The following is a 21,568-nucleotide window of genomic DNA, read 5'->3' on the forward strand; positions in this document are numbered from 1 at the left end:
GAAAGAAAATACAGAATTATTCCTACTCAAACCCAAGCTATGTCAGTGGGGGTCCTTTAAAAATGGCTGGATTTAATATCACACATCAGATATCTAATGCACATTGAATACTCTCCTAAATTAAATCAATTCATTTCCCAGCATGATGCTCCCAGCTTCTCAGTATTTTAATTTAAGACAGGAGACCTAACCACACCTTATGCTTGGGTTATTTATGAGAAGAAGGGATGTTCATGTGTTCCATTTTCCTAGTCCAAGACACAATAGAAATCTCTTCACTGAAATATGTTCTAACATGTAAGGGGTGAAGATAAATGTATTTGAGTTCTCACAGTTTTTCCTGCATTATTCCAGGCACTTGCTGAACACTCTGTCTTTCCAGGGCTTTAGTAGTTGTACACTGCACAGAGGCTTCAAATATTTAGCCAAAGAAAAGTTCATAACCCAGCAGTTCAGGTACCAACTGCAGGTGCAATTTCAAATAATTAATCAAATTCAAATAAATAGATTGTCTCATCACTATTTTTACAATGTTTCCCACATCACCGTAATTTCAAAATAGAATATGAAAGTATGATGTGCTCAGGCTATGGACGAACCAAATTTAATGGCACAAGATTCCTTGCCAGTCTTACATTACCTGTAATTTTTGGGTCACAAGATATGAGATTTTTTTCTGTAAAACTGGAAAAAAACAGCGGAAAGAAATTCCCCTCACAGTATGTCTAAAACCAGTTTCCAGTGGCAGCTGGCAAAGGGCACTTGGGCAGCCCAGTTTTGCCCCCAGCAGGCAGGAAGCTCTTTACACCTTACACTTATGGCTGCTTCATACACCATTTTGAGTTTAGGTTTTTCAGCCCAAATCTCAGTTTTTAACCAGGATTTCTAAACTATTCAGACCTTAGGATAACTCATGTCAGAAAGGGTGCAGGGTTTTTACATACAGCACTATGTGTAATTAATTTCAAAACGACTTCAGGTTAAACTGTATGTAATGAACTACGTAGTTTCTGTTGGCTACAGAACTCCACAATGGTTTTTTAACCTTTCTTTTCCTACTGTTGTCTCTCTTCTATCCTTGTTCTATTAACTGTTTTCATTTAATTACCTGTAGCTCTGCTTTAGTATTATTGTTTTCCTTATCTCCAATACCTAAGAACTCTGATCAGTGTAATCCAGTGTATGATAAAACAACATTGGATTTCTTTGAAAATCCTAAGGTAAAATGAGAAAGCTAAATACATCCTAAAACTGATTTAACTCATTCCCTTCCTTGGCAAAATCAGGACAAAAAGCGAGGAAGGTGAGCAGAGCAATGGTGAGCTGAGCACAGCAGGTCCCACTGGCAGCTCAGCCCTTCCAGTTCATCTATTTCATTATGCTGTGATGGGTTACAAGACTCTTAATAATTGCTCTTCATAGAAACATTAAGACACACTTTGAGGAAGAAAACAGTATTCCAGTACTTTTCTGTGAAAAGGCTACAAAGTTCCGTGAAGAAATGATGTGATCAAAAAAGCAGTCACTTCAAGGGAAGACCTTTGACTAATATCTCATTATAAAACCACAGATCAAATTGGTTCCCCATAACCTTGTTCCCAGAGGTTTTTGAAGCCATCGGAAGGTGTTTGCTTGTACTTGTCAGTGATGTTAAACTAATGGGGCTGTCCTTCTTGCTTCCCTCTCATAGGGAAAAATGCCAGACCTCCGAGGCCACTGTAATTCCTTTAAAACCAAGGACTTTGATGTGGCTGCTGTAGATCACCTTTCATCCCTCTCAAAAAAACAAAACAAAACAAAAGAGGAAAACAATCACATATATTTGAAGATGCAGCCTTAAAGGGGAAAGGGCAAATATGTTTAATGAGTTGACATGTCAACGACATTTGCACTTGAGGCACCTGCACGGGCCCTGGTGACACGGCGTCATTTCCCACACGCTTGGGGGCACCTGTGAGGCGCCAGCACAGGCTCTGCGACAGCCTGGGCTATTTGTGAGTGACTTGGTGCGGGGCCGGGCACCTCGGGCCCGCAGCCCCGAGGGGCCGCCGCCGGTGCCCCGAGCCGGTACCGGCCCTCAGGGGCCGCCCCGCGCCGTCCCGCCCGCGCCGCCATCTTCAACGGCCCCGCCGCCCTCACACAGGTGGGACCCGGCGGGGACGGAGCTCCCCGGGCTTGGCGGCCCCGGCCCCTATCCTGAGCCCAATCCCGGCCCCGACCCCGACCCCGACCGGGATCCCGACCCCGATCCCCGTTCCGACTCCGGCCCCGAACCCCACCTTGGTCCCAGCCCCGGCCGCTGTGGCTGCTCAGCAAAGGCGGAGCCGCAGGTGGTCGCGGGTCTTGTGTCAAAGCGTTTTGCGGTCCAATTTTTATAAAGCGAAAGCCTCGATTTTAAGTTATTTTTCCCCTTAATTCTGCACGTTGTGCATAAAAGCTTTGCCCGTTGGAGCAGCAGTAGTCTTGCAATAGCTTATTAATGGTCTTTCTGCTCATTTATTATGGTAACTTGTATTTTGAGAAAATATATAGTGGTGTTACAAACTCAGCTTTAAATATTTAATATGTGGAATTCATTTGTCTGGGAGATACTAAAACCCTTCATCAGTGATGAACTGCTTTCCCTGGCGTGTCCCAGGCACCATAAATCAGCTCTGGCTTTGGGCCCATGACGGTGAGTTATATGTATGAACAGTCTTGGGTCTAAGCCTGTGTGCCCTGCCAAAAATAGTGTATTCGTGTCATTTTCAATGCAAATTCCTAGTATGTGCAAATTCACTTTATTTTGCTTCACAGATACGACTTTGGAATTAAAAAATCTTAAATAAACATTGCTTTTCCAACATTGGGATATTGATCAGAAGCTTGTATTCTTATACTTATGTAAATAGTGCCTTTTAAGATAAGGGACTAAGCATGACTGTGAAGGGTTTTAGGTCTGTGTGAGTCTGTCCATCCTGTCTCTCCTGGATTTAGAACAGTGCTTAGTACTAATTAGATTAAGAAAGCATGAACTCTGTTTGCATTTGCTGTTTGTGAAATACTCTTTTTGCTTGTCACTTTCAAAGGACCAGTTGTTGGAATCCGGGGCTACAAAACACCAAATATTATTAAAATATATATAAGAAGCTGTCATAGAATGGAGATATTTTTGCAGAGTCCTGAGTGTCTTGGGTGAATGGAAGGAATAAGGGGCCCTTTGGATACTGCTACTTTATTGTTCATGTAAGAAGCATGGTGAAACTATAACCAAAGTCACTGCACAAACCAAGACATCACAAGGTAAATTCAGATAGGAATCTGTTAAAAAATAAATATCTTTCATTGTTGGTTAACTTTATAAATTACTTTCTTGATTATTTGTCATTGACTGATATGTTAGGCCTGTGTTTCCAGTTGGACAGACATACATGGTTCATGGTTCAGGGTAATAAAAAAATAATTTTGACCTGTGACTGAAAAATGATAAAGCTACTAATTTATGGCATTCTACAAAGATGTCATAAAACTCCTATTTATTTGATATCTATGCAAAAAAAATTGAGGACTTGAATTTCAAATTGCTGTTGATTTTTTTTTTAAATAGTCCCTCTGGATTTTAAGTACTCTTGGATTTTAGACTTTCTGGAGGGACTGGGAAGAGGAAAGGTGAAAAGAGGAAAAATACCACAACTATCAATTTTCCAGACCGTTCTCTCCTTTAAGAATAGCTTACTATAATTCAACACAATAATACTTGATGCATAATAGAAGCACTTTTTAACGTTACCTCAGTAATTATGTGACAAATATGTCATTCACTTAATGGTTTTAGTGGCTACCAATCTTAATAGCAAAGGTAATTTCTAGTCTTCATTTGTAGTAATGAAACTTGGTAAGTTATAATTAAGAAATATAGGAGCAAAGATGTATTGCAATGTCACTTGCAGTATTTTTCCTGCCTTAATGAAAAACAAACTGACATTTCGCTGATTTCACAGAGGTGTTTACAATGATCAGATTTGTAGCTGAATGACTTGTCCAAACACAAATGCTTGTAAACTGAGGGTCAGTTTACCTTCCACTGAAGTTAGGAGGAGTCACGTGGTTATGAATTTGGTACCTACGACAGTCATCCGTTTTCTGAGTCTGCTTAGAATGTGTTCTGCAAATTAGCAGATAATCTACCTTGTCCCTATGAATGTCAGTTCGAAACACAACTGCACTGATGACAAATTTTAAGCCAGAATACTGGTAGTAGTCCCTGAAAGAGATGAGTTCGTTTTTTCAGTCTCAGAACTTAAAACTTTTTACGTGGTGACTTCTAGATGAGAATTCTTCACATTTATTTAGTCCTAATATTTTTCCTGAGAAGTAATAAGGCATAACAGACCTGCAAAATATGTGAGTGCTGTGGTAGGTGCATGATGCTTGGCAAGTCTGAAACTGATCTTTAAAGCAAAAGTTAGTAAAAATACTTTGACCCAAGGGAAAAGCAGTGTATTCCTTTGCATCTCCTTGACTTAAAATTAATAATAAATAAAACCTGGGTGATGGGAACATCCTCAGTCCTAGAATGACAAGAGCCTCAGAGTATAAGTTACAGGGGTACACTCATCAGGAGGGCTTGGCTCCTGTCTCTCATTCACTGCAGGTCCTTCACATTCTGCTCTGGCAAAGGGAATCAAAACAGATTCATGATGCCACTACTTCTCACCAAGACATGAATCATACAATTTTGAGTAGTTCTGGCTTGTTTAAAGGCTGTAGATAATAATAAAGATAGGGCTGCAGACAGAAAAATGAACAGTGATTTCAGAAATAACTGATCTTTATGTTAGAGAGAAGGAAAAGGCTAATACACTTGCTTTAAAAGTGCATTCTTCAAAAGGTATTTCTAAAATGTCTTGTTCATAATTAAGTAGTTCAATATAACTATTAATGTAGTAATTTTTTTTAAAATGCCAACAAGTAGAAAATCTCTATAGGAAATGGTCTAAAACATAGGATAATGCAACTGGTGTTTTAGAAGTGCAGTGACCATATTAGTTAAATTTGATCAAAGTGCTAACTACAAGTTTTGATAGGCCTGTTACAAATGCTGTGGTTTTTAAATTTCATTTTCCTTATAATAAAAAAAAAAAAATTATGAACTAATATTTCTGGAAACAGCGTGGGATAAATTTACAATATCTGATTGTTTTTCCATTTTTCTGATGTTTCTTCCATGTTTTTCCAAGAATGAGAAGGTCTTCATTGATTAAAAATAAGGACTGACATAAAATTACTAGTTCTACTTGGAATATAAGCAAAGGCAGCCCTGAGTACTTGATGCACAAAGAGAATGTCTTCCAAGACAGGGTCAATATTAATATTATTTTGGTGTTAATTCTTTTGCAGTAGCACTCTGATGCAGTTGATAAACATTTCTACTCAAAAAAATACTTAATAATAGTATTCATAGGTTTTAAAATATGGCTGGAGTGTCATTACAGGATTTTTTTCAGGTCAAATCCTACATAAAGTTGTTTGTTTGTTTTTCAGCATAGCTTGCAAGTGTCTTTACTGACTGAGAAGCTAAAATTATTTTCTGCCTATGAAAGCTGGAAAAATGTTCAGAAACCACTATCAGGTAAAACAGAAATAATTCTAATTTTTACCCATTTTCATTTTGTCTCTGAGAGAGCTCAATTAAAATAGTTTATCCTGAGATGCAAAAAGTCCAGCTACAGAGTGTTTTGGAGTGTTTCATAATTCAGTATTTTTGTAGAAGTGTTACGAAGTAGTGGGTACCTGTCAGGTCTAGAATGGGCACAACATGAGTTTGCCAAAGGCTTTTGTTCCTCACCCATGTGAGCCAGGGAAGGACATCTGCTTCCATGCAGTCATGGAAGGAGTCCCAGCTCCTAAGGTGTAGTCAGAAAAGGGGGTTGGTTTATTCCCTTGGTCCAGCACAAGCTTGTGACAACAGCAGTCACATTATTTGTAACTTCATTATCTCTTTTACTCTTTCCTGGCCTCTCTTTCCACCACACTTTGCCCTCCCTTTCTCTGCACCAGTCCCATCCTGAGAGAACAGCCCACCCCAACTACATTTTCCCCTCTGGTCCCAGATGTGCTACTTCTGTACCCAAAATTGGCATTTCTGATGCTGTTCCCTAGGCTGTCTCAGCTTTTCATGGAATTTCTGATGCCTAGCTGCCACTGGCTTTACAGGTTGTGCTCCCAAAGATGCCCCATACTCCCCTCCAGTTGATTCTGGAGTTTGGCAGTTTCTTGCCTAACTTCACTGGGACCCCTCGTGCAACCCAGCCATCCTCCACAGCACCAACTTTTGTCAGCAAAAGTTGCATCACTGTTTGTTTGACATTTTCTTTTGTCATGTCTGGTATTTTTCCATGTCCTGTTCAGTTTAACCTCAAATCAGAGCCAACTCAAGGGCTGTGCTATTAACAAAATATATTTGTAAAGATGGAAGAAAAAGCCACTTGTTTAAGATTTGCTGCAAGCACACAGAGCTTGGCAGTTAAAAATCTTTTAACTTTTTGAGAGCTTGATCCTGTAGCCCTTAAATAAATGAGGTAATTTGGAAGCTGATAGTATACCATATTAAAAAAAAATCATCCATTGTAAGTTTAAAAAATATTTTGCGTACAGTTTATGGACTGCCATTTTGAATTTCCTTAAAACTTAGTCCAGTCACTGGGATCAGCCATGTGGCTGAAGCTGCCAGGTGTGTGTGGGCAGAGGAAAATACCTAATTCATATACACTGCGGAGTTGATGTTCTCTGAAAAATTTTTCAATCTGAGGAGCATTTCTTTTGCTTGCCCCTCTTGCTCATTCTGACTTGCAGGCAATTGCTTGGGCAGCTGAGCATAAAGAGAATTGGGGAGTGCAGGCAACTAGAAATGAGAAGGGAATGGCAGAGTTGTAATGATTGATTAGGTCAACCATGCTGCTGAAAAATGCTTAGCAAACTGCAGGCTGAGTGCATCAGATGTCATAAAAAATGCGAGATCAAATGGCAAAAATCTAGAAGCAAGTAATTCCCTAAGCAGAGGTGATAAAGCCAACCTCCCCAAGAGCCTGTGTTTGGATTCCTTGATGTCCAATAGGGCACATGCTCTGTGTCAGGAGTTTTCACCTGACAGGGACATCTATAATAATCTTTTTCCAGTAGTAATTCTCTGTTCCCTCATGAAGGCTGTAGCCCTAACCCTTTTCATGGTGATACTGACTGGAACAGATCTGCTCCCAGGCTGCTTAAGTTGGCCCAGAAAAGTTAGTGAATTTTTGTTTTTTCAAATCAGGTTGAAATGTGGTAAGTAGAAGTTACTGAAAAATATGTAGGCAGAGCCATTCACATATGTAGACAAATGATGTAAACTTCATTTCCTTTGGAAATCAGACAAAACATCCAATCTGCAACACCTTTTATTTTTTTTAGCAGCATGTTTTAAAACTCAATTCATTTGGCATATTGTAGAAATAAATCTTATCTAAATATAAATTAATCATCTCTTGCATGGTTTTTGAATATCTACAACAGTTTTGCTTTTTAGAGAATGACATAATAGATAAAATAATTTTTAAATACTCCTACAATTTTATCTTCTAATCCTCTAGTAAAGCCAAATATTGACTACAAGAATTGATATGTTATAGTAGTCTAGAAGTTGTTATTGATATTCTGCTGTCTCACTGATCAGTAGTACTGACTGTGGTAACAACATGATACAGAGGGATTCTTAGGTTCTCATCTTGACCCTTGATCATTTAGTGCTGAGCATTTGACTGGCTGATGTATCCTTAAACCATTTTATCATAGGGGGGCCGGTTTGTTGAAATATTCAGTGCTCAAGGCAAGAACCCAGGAGCAAAATGGAAGATTTTTGGCAACCCATCAGCTATATCAAAAGTAAGTTTTTAAAGAAATCTATAAAACCTAGAGTATAAACCAGAAAAATGTGAATGAAGCTTAAAATTAGAAGGTAATGAGGGCTTTGACCTGACAGTGGAGTTGTCGCTTGCAGTTCTGTCATTTTGGCAGACTAAATGACTACTTAAATTACTTCTATATGCCTGCTTGCAGACTGAGTTGGTCACAGTGTAATTTTACAGTTTAAATATTTAGAAAGTAATTTTGGCACTCTGTTAAGCAATGAATTGGGCTTTGCTCACTGAATCGTGAATCCTGTTTGTCAGCAATATTTGTTCATAAAACATACAAGGACAAATTTGTGTGGATTATATTTTTGCCATCAAATGTGAACCAGTCATACATGCAGTGCCATCTGCATTTTCTGATATGTTACTAGCATGGTTAGTTAACAGGAGGAGAATTCTATCAGGATGCTTATGTTTGTTGTTCCTTTCTGTAGGAATACGACAAAGAACTAAAAGGCTTTGTTTTTGTGCTTGAAGGAAACAGTCTAATCAACAAAATGAAGCTACCAAGGGAAACCAAACAAACTTGTAGGTATCAAAAATTAAATGTCTGTGATGCTGTTCTGATTATTACATCAATCTTGTACTGGATGCTAAACATTATTCTCCCTTAGTTCAGGCATAATTCAGCATAGGAAAAGTTTTTTCATTAACTTTTTAGCAGGTCACTGACAAATAAGTAAACTTAGAGAAATGCCATATTAGAGTGTGTTGTAGGAAAGATCTAACATGTCCTGGTGCTGCCAGTTCACTTTGTACCTGGTCCTGCTAAAGACTGATAAATAACCTCTGACTCCATTCAGCACTTACTGCAGTTAGTAATTCTTCTGGCATTAATTAATGTGAACTAGGTTCCTGTCCCCTTTCTTATTTTACTTTTTAAAGACTTTTTACTTTTGTATCAAATAAGCACTAGTGGTACAAGAAAGTTATACCCAAATACTCAAATTTCCACTGTGTTTATGTAATCAGTGTTTAAGGGTTCTATGGAGTGTTTTCCCAGGATGTCTGTTGCAGCACAATAATCCAGAATCCAAGCAGTCTGCAATGCAGAAGTCATCATATGCTTTAAACTCCATGTCAGGGTGCTGTACCTTATAAGGCTTGTGGGAGTGAATTGAGCTGGCTTAGAATTAACTGCTTGCTTTTGAAGACAAATTGAGATGGATTTAAACAAATGGAATGGGAATCTTCTAGTGTACTTCTAATGCAGGGTATACAGTAAGACATAAGTTTTTTTCCAATAAACACAAGAAAAAAGAAGAAAAAGAATAAATTATTTGGGCTGGTGACTCTGTAAGGCCTTGAAGTTTAGTCTGATTTTCATAAAAGAAATTGGGTGTTATCTTCATTAAAATAAATATTAATGCAATGTATATTTTTGAGAAACCAAACTAATTTATTTTCAATGGTACAATAAACTAATATAGCAAACAGTAAACAGTTAAAAGAAGAACAATTGCTAACTGTTGCTAAATATTAAAATGAGGATTAAGAATTAATTGTGTGGGTAATCACTGCTAAAAATAGTTTGGTTTTAAATTTACTTTTGCTAATGCTGCAATACTGCAGTCAGGTTTCCATCTGTTACCATTCTGTTTCCTTCTGTCTTGGTCTCTTCCTCTCTTGAGGTGTATGTACCTCAAGTATTTAATTAATCAAGTATATGATCTCCCAGTTGCACTGGAACTTCATATAGTCTTCCAAAATAAAAGATACTATATATGCAAATCTAATTTGACGTTTTAAGGTGTCATTTGGCCCTCAAAAGAAGAAAGTTCTGATTTGTCATTCTTTAGAGGAGGAGCCAGTGTTTCTGTTCAGGCTCGTGAAGTCAATGAAAAGCAGCCTGTATCGTCCCTGATGGAATATCTAAGAAAACAACATATGCTTCAATTCAGACAGCTTTGTACTGTTTTCCCTAGATAGGGAGCTACCTGCATTTTTTTGTTTTCTCCCTCAGTCAAACTCCTTTGCTATTATTCTAAAAATCAGAAACCTCCACTGAGCAGCATTGTCATGATCTGAATTGCATCCTTACCCAAGAGTTTTGTTGAAGTTGCTTAGCAAGGTGTACATTGTCACCAACATGAGTGTAAATGTAATGTGACTATAAAATAATCTTGATAGCACAGTATTACTTCATTTTATAATTCTTATGGGATATTTATTGTCTTCATGCTCTTGGAGCACAAAAATTGTAAGCTAAAAAAAAGGTTTCCTTTGCTTTCATGAGAATTTCACCAAAGCCACAGATGGGACTTTTAAAACAATACTTTTATTGCAGTTTGAATTGGATTTCTTCAGGTTTTTCTCGTGTTCATATGTTGTGTGAACCTTGGGAAATAGTGTTGTAGGAGCATAGCATATGGTACAAAATCGAAATGCTGGACAGTGAAATGTGCATCTGCATGCACACAGCACTTTTTTTTTTTTTTTCCTTTTTCTAGTGGGACTGGTGCAGCAATTTCTGACACTTCAGATTTTTGTGCCATTGGGAAAAGACTTCTCCACTGAGTTACTGTAAGATGCATAAAATTTCTTTGAATACTTAAAGTGAATTCCTGATTGCGGTTATTAATTGTGGTGGCATATTTTGCATTAAAGCATGGTGACTTGTCAAGTCAATAAAAAGTAATTAAGCTAATGAGATCATTATTTCTTAGATGTTTTAAATACTGACATTCCTTTGAAGACAGAACAAACTCAAAAAAATCCTGAATGAAGATGATGAAAAATCCAAAGAAATGAAGCACAAATTTGTCAAACATATGAAAATACTAATGCATGAGGACTGCCTGAAAATTCATAAGAGACTTATTCATAAGTCATAAGAGAGGGCCCTTTGGTCCAGGGCAAAAGAAATACATATTCTAATAACTGGAGGAGAAAAACACAACCAAACAAATACTGAAAAGCTAGAAAATCTAATGGAGTGCTTGATGAGTATCATTTGTTCCACACTGTGAAGAAAGAGAGATACAGCAGAAGCAGACATTTTATTAGTTAGGTGTGAAATGATTTAATGGAGTTTTAAACTTGGGCAGTTGTCAGGCTTTGGACAACATTTCTCCCTTAGTGACACCATCTGTTTATACTATATATAAACAGCACAACTCACTCAGCTTTGTAGCCTATAGAATGTCTGAGATTGGACTAAGAAAAGAAATATTAGGCCATTAGAAGCTCTGCAAGAAAAGATGGGTCGAATGATATCAATTAAATTAGCAATTAAATTGTGTAAAGTGAAAGAAGGATTTGATTTTTGTTTGACTTTCTGTAAGTTTGCATTTAAAGGGACAAAGGGACAAAAGAAACAGGATATGTCATGCAGCACACAGAGACCAAACACCAAGTACCAACTCAAAACCAAGATTTGTTTCACGTTCATTCTGTAGGCAGGGACAGAGATTTAATGACAGGTGCAGGAATTCAGATTTTTTTGTAGTGTCATCTTCAGTTTGATTCTTTTGGGTATTTGCCACCTTCTTAACAAGAACCTCTTTTCTACTTCTACTTATTTTTTTTTTCTCATTGCTTGCTTTTTGATAAAAACGTTTTCTATCACCTCTTCCACACTTATTTGCCTTTTCTCTTTCCAGACTTTACATTTTTTTCATCTTCTCTTTCTACTTCCTGTTCCCATCTTTACTATGCCACTCTTATAAAAGAAAATATATGTTCTTATTATATTCTTAGGTACTTGTATAGATTTAAATACGTGTATTTTGTATTTGCTATATATATTTTTAATGTAACATATACTGTATTGCTATATAATGCATATAATATAAACTATATTAACTATATTTTCTCTGTAGCTCCAGTTACTTGGAATGAAGGTGTTTATGTCTTAAAAGTACAATATTATTTGTTCCCCACTTAGTGCTGAATGAAAAAGTTAATAAAAATTCTTTAAAAATATACTTAATATTAAGTTTTATATTTGAAATCCACTATAACTTTATAACCCATAAAGTCCTCCAAGACTTGCAGAATAGTCAATGCATTATTTTATCCTAGCAGACTTAAGATAATCCAGTAAATAATAAAGACAAGTCCTTCTTGCCATGTGACTGCTGTTCAGCTCCCTTCTTTTCAGATATTTTGAAAGAAATTTCTTGCTTGTTTGCAGACAGAGTGTTGATGGTGTTGTTACTGCCTGAAGTTTAATGTTCAAAGATGGTTTCTTATGCAGCCTGACTACTTAGTGCTGAATCTTTGAGCAGCTTCAAGTGAAAATTGATAGCATGCCAAGCTATGAAATTTACTTTATGTAAAAATCACTGACAAGTTTTGTAATAGCTGAGCATGAAGCTTTATGTTGCATTTCTTGCTCTCCCATTCTGCAGAGAAATGGAAATAGGAATTTAGTTTGAGCGTCATCTTCTTTCGCATTCTGTTCAGTGATTGATTTGGTCAGCAAACAAGAATTTCTTTAAGACCATCCATCACTGCTGGAATCAGCAGAGCTAAACTGTCTAACTTGCTGTTGTCAACCAGTCATTCGAGATTCCTGCCATAAATACTGAAATGTAACCATATATTAGCTGGTTTGTCTTTTCTTCAAAGGAAATCTTAATAGAATTTTAGATACTTTTTTATGTGGCATGATTAGATGAATACCACCACATTAACAGTCAATGTATTGATCTGCATAAAAATGTGTAAAATAGATTGTGGATGAAAAAATTGATGAAGCATAATAAAATCACAACTAAGGTAGAGAGCTTGTAATTTATGCAGCTTCTTTGGAGCAAATAATAGCAAAGCTATTAGTAATGCTGAATATAGCTGTCTGCTGCAAATGCAGTAGCCAGTTGTTAAATCTTCAGTGTTATGGATTTTGCTACTTTTCTGAAAAAGCAAAGGTAACTCAGTGTTTGAAAAAATATCTGCATGTAAAAGAAAACAGCATCTGGCTTGTGTTGTTAATTTTTGCTTTAATTCCCAATACATGGACATGTGGGTGTTAGTACTTCTGCTTGGCATTTTGACAAGCATTCAAACATTTATTCTTAAAGAACTGTAATGGAAGTCATGGTCATACTTTGTTTCTGATACAGTTTTGGGGTCTTGTATGAGTCCCTGTGTATTGCTCATTTTTTTCCCAGTTCAGGCATGGTACTTACATCCATTGCTGCAGCTCTGAAGTCACGCTGCCTCTCTCACTGATGGCCAATTCATGCTGCTTCAAACTTGTTTAAATCTTAGCATAACAAACAGCTGTAAATCACATGTGGCACAACTTGTAGCTAGGGAGGTCTGAGTTCTCTTATGAGATCCCCTCAGCTCTGACATGAAAACCTGCAGAGCAAGCGTGCCCATTGTCAGTGGGAGCTGCTGCTGCCCCCAAGCCCAGACTTGGTGCTCGGTGTTAACATGCCGTGGGGCTCTGCTGTGCTGCCACTTCCTAGATTCACTCAGTACCTCATGGACCATCTTTCCTGCCAGAATGTGCTGAGGATTCACATGATTGCTCATTCACTCTAATGGTACCTATGTCTCTTAATTTAATTCTTCCTGATGTTCCAGCCTCAGCCTTTCAACCTTTGCTCAGCTGGCAAAGTGCTTATCAGCAGGTTGGCTCAGTTACTATCTCACTGTTCAGAGTCAAATTAGCTTTACTTGCCACCAGCCTTAGCCAGCTCCAGAAGGCATCAACTCTTGTTATATTGTGAATTAATGTAAACTCTGTGAGAGTTTCACACTCTGGAACATACATGTTAAGTTTTCTGTTGAAACTAGTTATGAAGGAATCTGTGGGGGAAAAGGGGTTAAAATCTCTTTATTCCTGAAGTAGTTGTGCTTGCTGATAAGAAATCTTATTGCAAGGCATGTGGACAGTACAGTGAAATATATATTTTGGTACCATATTTCCTGTTTTAAACAGTTGTTTCTATAAATATAAGCTTATTACTTTGAGATTTTTAATAACCACAACATAATAGGATTTACAGGCATAGCTAATTTATTCATAGATACCGTAACAGTTTGAATTTATGTGAATTAGATGCTATCATAATCAGTCATCATTTTAGCTTTGTTGACAGAGATATCATAAATTATTCGTGTTAACCTAAACACCCAGCATGTTTTCAGATACAGAACAATATGAATCTTGGTTAGTCTTGCAAAACTTAGACCAACATCTTAAAATTCACAGCAGGACAGAGATGCTAATTCCATCATGTACATCTGAAATTATTGGATGATTTTAGATGGAGACTGGAGGTAAACTTTATTGAATAGATTTAGCTGAGAGATTATTTGAAATTCTGGTATTTAGTAGCATGAGACATGTTTGTTGATTTTTTGTGAAGCAGGAGTGAAATACAGAAATATTCTTGGAAGTATTAGGGTATGTTAAATTTCATCATTTGCAAAGGAGATTTTAACTCATATATTTGCAAGTAAAAAAATTTTTAATAACTCTCCTAGTAACCACATCTTCTAGAACTTTAGATGGAAGCACTAATAAGTACTAAAGTACTAATTATTTATATTTTGGTTGGGAGAGGTCAGGATTCACCATTTCTTCATAACTGCTCATATTTTGAAAGATTTTCATTCTAACAACCAGATTTGATGATTCTTGTTTTGTGCCTGCCACTTGTGTTACTCCCTCTTTATGGATACTGGTTAAGGGCACTTTGTGGGGTTTTTTCCTTAATGCTCTCCAGAAAAAAAAACCACTATCAACAGGAAATTCCAGTATACAGTACAACTTGTTCTGTAGATCTGGGTGACATATCAGTCTTCCAGATCTCTTGTTTTGTAGAGATTTGATGATTTTCAACATAACTACTTCTGTTTTTATGAGGGCAGGATACATTGCTCTGGATTGCAGATCATCAGGCAGCCACTTTAGTAACCCAGTGTCTCCTACAAGACCAATTTACAAGTAGCACATGAAATAAAATGTATTGAAGTACAGAGTGCCTCTGAATAAGGAAATTTGAGAATCTGAAAACATGGCAAATCAGCCAACAATTCGTATTCCTTTGTTTTCTGTCTTTAAAATGGAGGTGATGATGATGATAATGATGCTACCATGTAATGTTTAGGAAGCACACGCCTTTTATGGAGAAAATGGCACTACGGTTGTTAAGTACTAATATACTAATGTACCAATAGTGAAGCATTAGCAGAGAATTCTCTCTGGATTTTGGCCAACAACTAACAAAGAGATTTCTGTTAGTATTCAATTGCATGGAAGCTTAGCAACATCGATGAAATACCTGCTTTCATGTTTGGTAAACTTTCTGTTTATATCATTTATAAAAAGAAAAACACTTTCATTTGAAGACCAAGTGATCCTGAGAAATGAAGCATCCCTTCAACAGTTCAGTATTGTTTTTCCTAAGTTCATTTTTAGCCTTGAATTGAACATTAACAAATGGTTATAAATTATTATCCATACAGAAGCAAAGTGAATAGGCAATCTGAGCAGATGAGTCTGTCTGTGCTCTTGGGTAGTTGCTACCATTCACTTGCAATCTCACTATAGTTACCATTGTGAGGAAAATAGTCAATCAAATTTGAAGATGTAAAATAAAATTGAAAATTGAATTGGAAGGTAATTTTACTTTCAAATGGCTTGCAAATGTAGATGTTAAGTGTGAAATGAATGCAGTTAATGACCATAGCTGGAAGAGTTATGCACCTGCTGATCACAGGAATATTATTATAAATGAGGTTGATTTTCTTGTTGACCACCTCATTTTTCTCAACATGGTCTCATTACTTTTCTATCACGTCTGACCCTTAGATATAAATACTCAAGCACAGACATAATAAAAATACATTAACTCCCATATAGATTTTTTAAATTCATCTTTGAAAATCAAGATGTGTGCTGCAGATGTTTCTTGCTATTGTAGGTTTAATGTAAGTTCTGGTTTTGGATAGCAGGAAAAAAAGTTGTGTGTCACCAAAAGTACTCCAGAGTAATTTTGTAACTGAGAGATCTGATGTTCTAGCTCTCATTGTCTGAATTATTTCAGAAATTTCTTTATTTTTATTTTCCAATAAGCAATGTAATTTAAAAGTCTGAAAGTTACACTAACTCTTAAATAATTATCTTCCTTCTCCTGGGAAATAAATCATTTTATATAATTTTAAGCCCATCTTTTTTTTTTTTTTTAATTTGCCTGTTTGAATGTTTCACCTACTTTTGCCTGTGGAACATAAGTTTTTTTATTAATTTAAATATATTTACAGAAATAAATTACACTTCTTTAGGAGTGATCATATCTATGCATCTCAGGTTTGCCCCTTCCTTATGGCACATCTGTTGTCATAAAAAGTCTTACTTTAGACTTGTATGAGAGAGTCTGATATAAATGTATGTCTTTTGATCTTAACAACTGTGTTCAGTGTTACATTCTGGAATTTAACTGAGTTGTAAATTTACCAATGGCCCTATGGCCCTTCTATAACCAAGGTTCTTTTTTTTTTTTTTTTTTTTTCATGAGGGAGAGAGATAAACCTATTCCTGTAAGAAATAAATAATAAAATTTAAACGAATTGATAGTATTGAGTGAACTTAGATTTCATTGTCAGTTGTTTGGAGATATGCATGACTTAATTCTAGGCTCCTACTGTTCTGTTATAGCCTCATTTAAAGCAACATTCTCTGTTGAGAATTATGCAGTTTGAGGTTCAGCAGGGATAGTATTTTTGTTTCTCATTACTCAGGTTATTGCAACTGCCTGGTTTCTCAGCATAATTGCTCAGATCTAAATGCAGCCAAGAAATCCAGGGAGTTTCAAGCAGCCACTGCTTTGGACTTTTTTGGTGCACCGAATTTTAGCACTTCTGAACACCCAAAATTTAGAGTGAAGAGCTTCTGGAAACTAGATTCATAGGTTTTTCACCAAAGGCTATATGGGAAGTAAAGTGATGGGTGGAACTATGCCTTAATCAAAGGCTTAGCCACGTGGCCCATTTGTTGGTGATCATCATGGAATTATTTCACATCTTGCTTAAACTTCTTCAAAAGTAAGATCAAACCCAGGTACCAGCAGTGTAAGACACTGGGAGGTGTTCTGATGAAATCACTTTTCAAAGACTTGGTATAATTAGTCCATTCATAAAAATGTGTGCAGCTGATTCTGGAATCTTTCATGTCAAACAATAGCAATAGTGAGGATATAATAATTTTTTCTTGGTGCAGTAGTGGAATTTCTGCTTTTCAAGTGCACATGATTTTTAAAAGGAACTGCCAGTCTTTAAAAATGAAACAGATAGTAGAATCTTCCATTTTGTTTTCATTTGCCCACCCATGTTATGAGGATGAAGAGATTAAAGGTCAGGTTATCTGCAAGGGAGAGGAAAGAATCAGCAAGTTCTGGAAAGCTGGTGAACAGTTTGCTTTGGAGGATAGTCTTAATGACTATGGGGGAACCAGAAGGTGCTTATGTATTTTCATTGCCTGTACTGGCAGCACCTTTTGATATTTACATAGTTGGAGTATACTTAGTACTGTGCTTGTTTAAACTTTCAAATTGGTAAAAATAACTAAAGTATGTAATTTTCCCCAGAGTTAATGTCCTCCTAAGTTGACCTAAGGAAACCTGTGAATGTTTTAGGGTGTTAGTCTGCAAATTTTCGGTGATGGCATTTCATTATTTAAGCTACAGGTAGTCCTTAGTTAATGAAAAAGTGTTTTCTGTAATAAATTAAAAAAAAAAAACCCACAAAAAAAACCACAAACAAACCAAGGCTACAGGGCAGTCTCACTATTTTAAAGTGAAACCCAGCATTTGAATGATTATGAGTAATTACTTTTAGCAACACTAAGTAGTGACAAAAAGTTGGTTTTTATAAGTATTTGTCATCTCAGAGGGGCTGCTAATTACAGAGAAATACCCATCTGTTAGAAATAGGCTTGTTCAAAATAATAGGTAAATTAATCATTGTTTCCCCATACATTAAGCATATTCTCCCAGACTGCAGCCTTTAAAGTAATATCTGTGCTCTGGAGTGTTGAGGGAGGACTGTTGGGGAATGTCAAGGCTGTGCTGCTCTTGTGGTTTCACCCCAGGAAGCAGCTGAGCCACAGTAGCCCCTCTCTCTCCTGGGGAAGAGAATACACAAGGCTAAAAGTGCAAAACCTTGTGCACTGAGATAAATACAGTTTAATAGGGGGAGAAAAAGCTGCACATGGAACCAGAATCTAAACAAGGCATTAGCTCCTTCCCATGGGCCTGCAGATGTTCAGCCATCTCCAGGAGCTTAGGGCTTCATGCTGTGTAATGGCTGCATGGGAAAACAACGTGGCTCTGAGCTTCCCCCATTCCTTCTCCTTCCCTGCAGTTCTTTCTGCTGAGCATGGCACCGTGTTATCTGAAACATCCCCTGGGTCAGCAGGCATCAGCTGTCCTGACTGTGTCCCTGCCCAGCTCCCCATACATCCCCAGCCTGCTGGCTGGTGAGATGAGGTGAGGAGCAGCAAAGGCCTTGGCTCTGTGTAAGCAGTGCCCAGCAGCAGTGAAAACATCCCTGAGTTACCAACTCTGCTTCCAGCACAATCCCAAAGCACAGAACTCTCCAAGATACTCTGATGAAATTTAACTGGGTCCCAGCCAAAACCACTACAGCTGCTAACAAGACTTGAAGGAAACAGGACATAAAAATGACCCTCTTTATCAGTTTAAAGGAGACCTTTTTTTGTGTGTGTGTGACAGTAGCTGTAGTCTGAATTTATTTGAAATGTTGAAATTCAGTGTCCTTGGTATCATTGTGAGATGACCTGAATAGTGAGCAATAAACTTCTGCATTATAATTCACCTTTGAAGATAGGTCCCCTTGAAGTAAAACAAATAGAAAATGTATTGTGTTTACCTTTAAGCTGAAAAAAATCTATATGCAGTGACAGAGGCATTTTTAGGAAAAGAAAGCAAATAATGTTTTTCTAGTTAGCAGGCCCCAAGATAAGACAAGCTTAAGGGGCCAAAATACGTGTGATTATTAAAGGCTACTTGGTTCTTAGTTCATACAAATTGAATTCTTTCATACTCTGAAGGGCTGTGGAAATCTAGCAGAGTGTAGACTGTTGAAATGAAATTAGCATGTAAAGTGATTTTATATATGCAGGGATATAGCCACGAAGTTTGAATTAGAGAAAGAAATCTCATTACTCATCTTGTAAAAGAATTTCTAAATTCCATATTTGCTGTCACTGACATAAAGGTTTTGCACATGAACAGGTTTTTTGTGATTTCCCAAAGATACTGGATTATTGAATTGACAAAGATCTGTTCCATTCTCTCCTGACTTTTCTTTTATAGGATAACTGATTTTGACAATATTAAAAGAAGATTGTATTTGTCAACAGTCCACAAGGAGTTGTCTGTAACCCCTCTGCATGCAAAAATTCCTCTGTTTATGATCAAGCGCAAAATAGTAGGTACCTTGGGACTATTACCTGGACTGAGGTTGAGCATGTTTTCTAATCAGAAATATTTTGTGTATATTATGAACTTTTTGAAATTATTGCTTGTTTAGAACTCAGCTCCTACTGATATTTGTGTATGTCCCCTGTACCAGATGGCAGCAGAACCACGTAGTGCTGCACCTCTTCTATCCTTCTTCTTATATTATGAATTCATTCTCATTTTACAAAATTACTGCTGTTTGTGATGCTTCTTAACCTTTCCTGTTGATCCAGCCTCTATAAAATTCTCTGTGTCCCTGATCATTCTTCATGATAGTGCTCCTGCTCATGTATCCCTTCTCCTGTAGTGACCTCCGATGACATCCACTGCAGGTAGGCTGTATCTGATGGCTGCTTTCACATTCCTCAGGTTCTTCCAAATGCTGGTATATGTAGAACAATCTATGTGTCAAACTGATGAGAACAAAACAAAAACCTTTTTATTCTCCTCATTCCCCTCTGCCATGCCCAGCCACAACATATGATAATACAGGATACAAAGCCTGATGGTTACTGTATAACCATGTAAGGATTGAAGTCACAAAAACTGCTGTAGAAAATAAACTTGATATGAGAATAGTTAGATTTCAAATATTTTTAAATGTATATTTGGGTGAAGAGAACTAGATAACAGTATACTAAGCAGTTGTGAATTTAAGGCTAGACATGAGAGAGAATATTTTACAAAAAAACCTCTGAATTTATAATTTTTTTTGAGATAGGTTAAGTAATAGCAACTGTGGTAACTTCAAACTGAAAAGCTTTCTACTTTGTGGGAAGAAGTAGTTGGATTATTTTTTAATGAATATGTATCAGATCATACCCCGAAGTTGCTGTTAATTCAAAATCCAATGAAATTAAGTTCTTTTTCTTCATTGTAATTTCAGTTAGTTGGTGTCAGACTAGTACAGGTATTTCAGGATTAACGTGTGCATTAATGTACACCAAGTTAAACTCCAGCAGAAGATGAACTTCAGTTATGAATTTTAATTTCGATCATAAAGCATGAATCAGATATGTCTAGATGCTCTGATCATTTATAATGACAAAATATTTTAATAACCTTAATGCTTGACCAACATTAAAGAGTAGATCTATATTCCTTAGTGTATCTGAATACATATCTGTCTCCCTTAAATGGTTATCTGCCTTTTTACCATTACTTTTGTTTAAAAGAGGGAGCATGCTGCTTTCAGTGATTAGACAGATCTTTTACGTGGCTCTGATCATTCAACTTACTGTATGCACAAGCTGATTGTTATTATCAGCATGAGGGGTTGTGAATCAGGATATATAATAAGTTGTTTGTTCCATCAGCAGAACATTGTTTGCATTTTCACATGCTAGCTTTCTGTATTGTATTGCTACAAATTATTCCATTTTTCAACCTCATCACTAGAAGTAGCAAGTATAATTAAATACTGAATTTTTCAGTCCATTGCTTGGTGTCATCAAAACAAGTATTACTTTCCTTCCAAAATTTCAGATTTAAGACCTGAACAGTAATGTATGCACCTAAATTTTTCTCAAAATTATTTGCTGTTTGTTGATTAGAAGCTAATATTTCTACCTTGACTTTATAAGGAAATTAGGCATGTACAATCATTATGTTTTTACTTTTCTTTTCCCTTAAAATTTCACCCATTGATCAGCTAAATTTAACACATGAGTACTCATATAAAATATATTACAGTTCTGCAAATTGAATGAAAATTGGAAAATTCCTGCATTTCAACTCAAGGCTGTCTTGTTTATTTGTATAGAAAGTGTGTTAGCCTCAGCTCATGGGTTTTACTAAAGAGTATTGTTTCTCTTTTCTAGTGGTGCAATATGTGTATTGACTTGGTAACGTTTACCTATAAAATATTCAGAGGAGCTCTCTTCCAGTCCTTGGATGGAATTACTATTTCAGCCAACTGTAAGCTAAGAAAGGTCTTCACTTTAAAATTCAAGCCTCCAGTTACATCTGAGGAAGATGGTGTGTTTTAATTACTGTCTAGTCTTAATCATAACTGTTCATGTTATAAAATCAAAAGCTTCTTACTCATCAGATTGGAAATTTGAAGGATTACAGATGGTGTGTTTTAATTACTGTCTAGTCTTAATCATAACTGTTCATGTTATTCATCAGATTGGAAATTTGAATGATTTCTTAAAAATTAAAGTGGTAGTACAGCATATTAAATCTGCTAGTGTTGGA

At 36.6% G+C, this 21,568-nt stretch overlaps 1 protein-coding gene across 1 annotated transcript; it reads left to right on the top strand.

Annotated features, from left to right (window-relative positions):
• The first annotated feature begins 5,590 nt into the window (after window positions 1-5,590).
• Window positions 5,591-21,357, top strand: CFAP20DC (CFAP20 domain containing). Its single transcript, XM_041464649.1, has 6 exons — window positions 5,591-5,611; window positions 7,810-7,899; window positions 8,363-8,456; window positions 10,379-10,451; window positions 19,223-19,337; window positions 21,190-21,357. The coding sequence occupies exons 1-6, from the start codon at window positions 5,591-5,593 to the stop codon at window positions 21,355-21,357; spliced, it is 561 nt and encodes a 186-aa protein (XP_041320583.1).
• The last annotated feature ends 211 nt before the right edge of the window (window positions 21,358-21,568 follow it).

Source organism: Pyrgilauda ruficollis, unplaced genomic scaffold, assembly GCF_017590135.1.
Source record: "Pyrgilauda ruficollis isolate IOZ18807 unplaced genomic scaffold, ASM1759013v1 scaffold10, whole genome shotgun sequence".
Taxonomy (NCBI): Eukaryota; Metazoa; Chordata; class Aves; order Passeriformes; family Passeridae; genus Pyrgilauda; species Pyrgilauda ruficollis.